The sequence below is a fragment of the Galeopterus variegatus genome, unplaced genomic scaffold, assembly GCF_000696425.1.
Source record: "Galeopterus variegatus unplaced genomic scaffold, G_variegatus-3.0.2 Scaffold2453, whole genome shotgun sequence".
Taxonomy (NCBI): Eukaryota; Metazoa; Chordata; class Mammalia; order Dermoptera; family Cynocephalidae; genus Galeopterus; species Galeopterus variegatus.
In genome coordinates, this window is record NW_007728564.1 from 81,495 (window position 1) to 88,022 (window position 6,528).

At 38.2% G+C, this 6,528-nt stretch overlaps 1 protein-coding gene across 1 annotated transcript in view; it reads right to left on the reverse strand.

Moving 5' to 3' along the window:
- OSTM1 (osteopetrosis associated transmembrane protein 1) overlaps positions 1 to 6,528 on the reverse strand; it is a 108,130-nt gene that overhangs the window by 27,358 nt on the left and 74,244 nt on the right. The window contains exons 6-7 of the mRNA XM_008581765.1: positions 4,026 to 4,193; positions 2,143 to 2,308 (exon numbers count right to left, since the gene is read on the reverse strand). Coding sequence (XP_008579987.1) covers positions 2,143 to 2,308; positions 4,026 to 4,193 — 334 coding nt within the window. The remainder of the gene's footprint in view (positions 1 to 2,142; positions 2,309 to 4,025; positions 4,194 to 6,528) is intronic.

The following is a 6,528-nucleotide window of genomic DNA, read 5'->3' on the forward strand; positions in this document are numbered from 1 at the left end:
CTCACTTGGGAGAGCGTGGTGCTGACAACACCAAGTCAAGGGTTAAGATCCCCTTACCAGTCATCTTAAAAAAAAAAAAAAAAAGATATAATTTTGCTGTGGTTTATATACACAACGAAATATTACTCAGCTATAAAAAAGAATGAAATATTGCCATTTGCAGCAACATAGATGAACTTAGAGAAAATCATATTAAGTGAAATAAGCCAGGCACAGAAAGAGAAATACCGTATGTTCTCACTCATAAGTGGGAGCTAAAATAATAAACATATAAATAAAATAAAGAAAGATACAACATTCCCAATAATACACTGAACTTTCAAAAGGACAACTGGGCTGGGCCGGCCCGGTGGTGCACTGGATAAGTGCGCCGCTTGGGAAGCGCGGCGGCGCTCCCGCCCGAGGGTTTGGATCCCACATACAGACCGGTTCCCGCTCACTGGCTGAGCGAGGCGCGGGAGCAGCACCGAGGGTTGCAATCCCGTTGCCGGTCCCCGGTCCGGTACGGGGGCAACACTGAGGGTTGCGATCTGTTGCCGGACACGGAAAAAGACAAAAAGACCAAAAAAAAGGGCAACTGGGCTATTAGAAGTAGGGAGGGAGGGGGAGGGAGAAAGGCTATCAATAGCAATGATGGTGTATATTATTGAATATAACAATTATTCTTTTTTTTTAAAGATGACCAGTAAGGGGATCTTAACACTTGACTTGGTGTTGTCAGCACCATGCTCTCCCAAGTGAGCCACAGGCCAGCCCTTGAATAATTACTCTGATGTGAGCACCACATATTGCATGTGGGTGTTGATGTTCAACTCTATATCCCACAGAGAAGTACAATCAACTTTGTTACAATAAATTTTTTAAAAGTTTTTAAAAAGGTATCATTTTGGAAGTAGGGCTGGCAGCATATTTGCTGATGAATTGAAGGAGGTAGGGAGGGGAACGTGAGAATGGGGAAATAAAAGAAAGAAAAAAATTAAGAAATGACTACAAGGTTTATGGTTTGCACAGCAGATGGATGGTAGTGACTTTTACTGTGAAAACAAACATACAAAAAACCCTGATCAGCAGCAGTAAATACCTTCCACAAAGTTAAATAGATTTGCAAGGCAAATAAGATGCTAAGCTTTAAAAGTATATCAAACTCTGAAAAATAAAGTTCCTCAGTACTGAAGGTCCCTACCATATTTTGCTGTTATCCTCAATAGTGCTTTTAGAATTGGCTATTCCATATTTACAGAATGCTGGCCACCTTCAAAAAGCTTTATTAAACACACCCATGACAAAGACTCTCCCCTCTCATAGCTAGCATTCAAAGGTGACAAGACATTACCAATTCAGTTCAAAGTGATCTACGGCTAACTTTTTCTTTTTTTTAAGTTAGATATAGTAGAAGTAAAGTTAGATGAAGAAGTGCTAGAAAGAAGCTTAATGGGAAAGAATTTTTATATTATATGTTCCTAGATTACAAACAATATTTGAGAAAAAAGATTAACCTTTTTCCTCAAAAAATGTTTTTTTTAGAAACTGAAATTACTAAAGAGTAAGTCCATACTTCCCTTCTGATAATAAACAAGAAACCCATGTGACTTAGAAGCCACTCTTCCTCAGCTAGATGGGATCTTCTAGTTAGTACTTCTTTTGCTCTACCCTATTTGATGGGGAAAATTAATACATATTGAGCACAAACTATACATTAAGTAATGTCCTTGGACTACAATTCCAATCTGTTCAAAAACAAATTGTCTGCATGCTAGCTATAGGTTCTAGGAAGAACCTGCCACACTTTTAGGTGGTTTTTCCATGACTCCAATGGGCCTAAGAGCTGTCTATATCTGCCTGCTACTGCCAGATCAGGACCACAAAGCTGCTGTTGCCATTCTTCTGATGTTGCCCATCTTATTTATTCGGAGGGTAGTCTAGCTTTCTCAATTAAATCAACTGAAAGATTCTGTCCCTTGATTTTTGATTATCTGCATTTATTAAATTCTCACACTTCTATTAGTAAGCATAATTGCAAAAACTAAAACCATTTAGGCTAATATACTGAGTTCTCAGAGAATATATCAATTCTAAAACAGGCCTGAATTTTTTAAATACATGGTTTTATCTAAATAAATGAATAATTGTAAACAAACTTACGTAGAATGAGTTTGCGTTTCTTTTGCTCCGAATGAAGAAAGCTACTAAGGTAGAAGACAACAGGTAGAAAGAGAATGAACACAGATACAGCAATTACAGGCACCGTGTCACTGCAAGGGACTGAACAGTTGAAAGTTCGACTCCAAAGTTTTCGAGTAATGTTCATCTGGAACAACAACAAATAATATTATTCTATTTTATATTCACTTGTCTTCACCTTTGGTGGGGGGGATGGAGGGACTGGCCAGTATAGGAACCAAACCCTGGACCTTGGTGATACCAGCATCATGCTCTAACCAACTAAGCTAAGCAGCCAGCCTTTTTTTTTTTTTTGCGGCTGGCCAGTACAGGGATTGAAACCTTGACTTTGGTGTTACTGCACCATGCTCTAACTTACTGAGCTAACTGGCCAGCCTTGTCTTCAATTTCATACAGTTATTTTCTTAATATTTAAAAAGGCACCCAGAATGCAGACTAAATACACATCCCTAAAAATCTACTGATGGTTGAGGACAATTTCTTCTACCAGGAAAATAAGCTGGTTCACAATTAATCATTGTATAAATTTATACCCATACAAAAAAATTCATATTCTAAATTCATAATACTGACCAGAGTATTCTAGAATGTCAGCCATTCATAGCTTTCAAACAGAGAACTTGGTTTTTTGTTTGTTTTTAATTGAAACATAATCGATTGTACATATCTGCATGGTACAGTATTGAATATCAATACCTCTGTGCAATGTTTGATGCTCAAATCAGGATAATTAGTATATTCAACATTACACCATGTAATCATTTTTTGTGGCCCTTTACCAATTTCTTGCTAGTCCCCCCTCCCCCTTCCCCTTTCCCACCTCTCAGAGAACTTGTACCAATAGGAAGAGTTAGACCTTATTTCATTCATTAAAAAAATATTTCTTATTTATTGAGAGCCTATTAGAAATCAGGTACTGTTCTAGGCAATAAGAATAGAGCAGTAAAAACAAAAACAAAAAATCCTCACGGTGCATCCATTTTAAGTGCTTTTTACCATCCTGAATATTACTGGTCCACTATAGTTCCTTCTGAGCTCCTGTAATAATTCACACTCATTATTCTCAATGATTAAACTTATCAATTCTGACCTCAAGTTCTCTACTTTGAGACAATAATTTCTCACTCTCCTCTAATTCCTCAATACAAAGGCATCATATTGCCCAAAAAGGCATGATTGCCATCTAGTGGTACCCCATGTGAAAGCAGGCTATACAACAGAGAAAAAAAGCTTTTTTTGTTGATCATTCATTTAATTAATACATATTTATTAAGAGCCCACATGCCAGGCATTGTCCTAAATACTGAATGGTATACAAAAAAGACTAGGTCCTTGTCCTAATGTGGCTTATATTTTAGTGAGGGAGACAGACTATAAGTGAATAAAAATTTTCAGATGGTAAGAGATATAAAGAGATAAAGCAGTGGGATAGGAAGTGATGGAGGAAGGGCTTCTGAAACACCTCATAGTAAAATTTAGAAACTTCTTGAATTAGCATCACATATACAAAAATCTGAAATATAAACATACAACACACAATGTCCACACCTCTGAAAATGGCACACATTTTCAAATTTAAAAAACAAAATGTACCAAATTATCAACTCACTTATGAAGTGTGTGATTAATTTCCATTTTTGACAGACAACAATGTCCACACCTCTGAAAATGGCACACATTTTCAAATTTAAAAAACAAAATGTACCAAATTATCAACTCACTTATGAAGTGTGTGATTAATTTCCATTTTGACAGACTATTCTAAAACTTTACTACTTTGTAACTATTATGTACTATTCAACAACACTGCAAAATATGTATCATATCTGAAGCAAAGTACTTACAGCATCTTCCACATCAATGCATAAATGTGTTCCAGGTTCAGCCTTATTCTCAAGTTCATTCATTTTTTGCATTTCACTGTACAGACTACTCAGAGTTTTGTATTTTTCCCGACAATTTCTGCACACATCTGAATAATTTTTTGTCTGTAGAAGACTTTGGGCACTCCCCTAAAATGACAAAGGTACATGTAACACAACCAATAAACATTACATACAATATCTCTTTAATGATATTAAATACATACAATATCTCTTTTATTTGCCCTCCTACAGGACAGGAAATAATATGTTGTGTCAAAGTGCTGAACTGTGATGTTGGGCAGGTTACGAAATCGCTCAGAGTCTCAGTTTCATCATCTATAACATAGGGTCACCTCTACCTGTATTTTAGGAGACCTAGCATGTGAAGCACACAGCAAAATATTTGGTACTTTCTAGGTGGGCCGAAATTTTGAAAACCACTGCACTAGCTAATGTTAACTGAGGACAACACCAGTTCATATTCCATATTATTGATACCTAAATACCAAATTTCCTAAATTATCATATAGCTGCACCTATATCTATTCCTACTTTTACTAAATAATTTAAATATATGTCTGCATGTGTTGACTTCAACACCAAAGTTTGCTTTGTTGAGACAAGGCTTTTTTAATGGGAAAAGAAAAGGCACCAAAACTACATCCTCACTCAATTCTCTTATCACAAGGCTCATAATCCAGGCCTTTCTAGTTAACAAAAAGGAACAAATATCAAAGAATTCTGTAACCTAAAATGAGGCTAGTGGAGATAACACAAAATATTATGTTAGTGAATCTCAATCATTTCCACTTCTAGACTGATACTTGTCTTTTCAAGAACAAGTCTGTTGAAAAGTCAGTTCACACCTTTGTTTTCTTTTCCCTTTATGTTTACCTTGTAGCATGGACAAAAGATATTAACTGAACATTGTAATGAAAGAGAAAAAAAAATCAAAGTAATCAAACTGATGTAGCCCCTACAATGTCACTCTCACCATCTATTTGATAGAAAAACTAAGTCGCCTTAGTCTGCCACGAGAAATAGCCCGTTGCCTGTTTTCACAGAATAATTGTGCATTCAGTTGAAACCAAAATTAAAAATTGAGCACAGAATCTTGATGGAGGGTAGTTTAGCCACTATTATTAAAATTTAAAATGCACATATATTTTGATAGAGCAATTCCACTTCTAGGAATCTACCAAACAAACTCATACAATTACTCAAAGTTATATGAAAAAGTCTGTCTGTGGCAGCAATTTGTAACAGTAAAATACTGAACCAAACAATATCTCCAACAATGTAGAGACTAGCTATCTAGATGGTAGTATAATCATACGATGAAAAGCTACACAGCTATTACAAATGAACGTGGAAGTAGGATTCCAGGAAGATGATGACATAAGCATATGCCTTGTCTCCTGATTTCTTTACTGAAGAGACTCAACAAAAGAAGTCTAAACCCAGGCACTCGAATAACACTATAAAATATAAAGGCACAAAATGCACACCTCATCACAGGAAGGCTGTAACACAGCTTCCACACCACTCCCAGAGAAAGTGGCTAGAACCTCTATCCCCTGCAACCACCCATCATCGTCTAGAGATGCAGGAGGCTGGAATAACAGCCTCGCCCTGCCTGTGGGGACATCCTTTCACTCCGCAAAAAGCTGCCTTTCCACAGTCAGCAGGTCAGGGAAGCCACTTGCAAACACTTACTACCCAAGGTAGATCTTCTCCCTGCCCATTCAACCAAGCTGGAAGCTATTGCCACAGCCAACATTACCAATTTCATTGCTACCATGTATTTGTTTTGCTGGCCCCCCTCCCAATGCCCCAGGACTCAATCCTTTGGGCCTCTTTATCACCTCTGTTTACACTCACTCTCCTCTAGTCTCTTGCCTTTAAATACCATCTGTACCTAATAACTCTCAAGTCTCTATCACCAGCTCTATCCCCTGAGCTTTAATCTCATTTATAACAAAGACTATTGGCATTTCAACTTGGATGTCTAATAGGTATTTCATACATAACATGTTCAAAACAGAATTCTTTTTTTTTTTTCTGACCGGTAAGGGGATCGTAACCCTCGGCTTGGTGTTGTCCGTACCACACTCAGCCAGTGAGTGCACCAGCCATCCCTATATAGTATCCGAACCCACGGCCTCAGTGCTACCAGCACCACACTCACCCAAGTGAGCCACAGGGCTGGCCCCAAAACAGAATTCTTTTTTTTTTTTCCTTTCTGTCTTTTTTCGTGACCTGTAACGGGATCACAACCCTCGGTGTCGCACCTGTACCGCGACCGGCAACTGGATCGCAACCCTCGGTGTCGCGCCCGCACCGCACTCAAACAGTGAGCGGACCGGTCTCTATATGGGATCCGAACCCTCGGCGGGAGCGCCACCGGCGCTCTCAAGCGCTGCACTCTACCAAGTGCACCACCGGGCCGGCCCCAAAACAGAATTCTTAATCCCCACTCCCT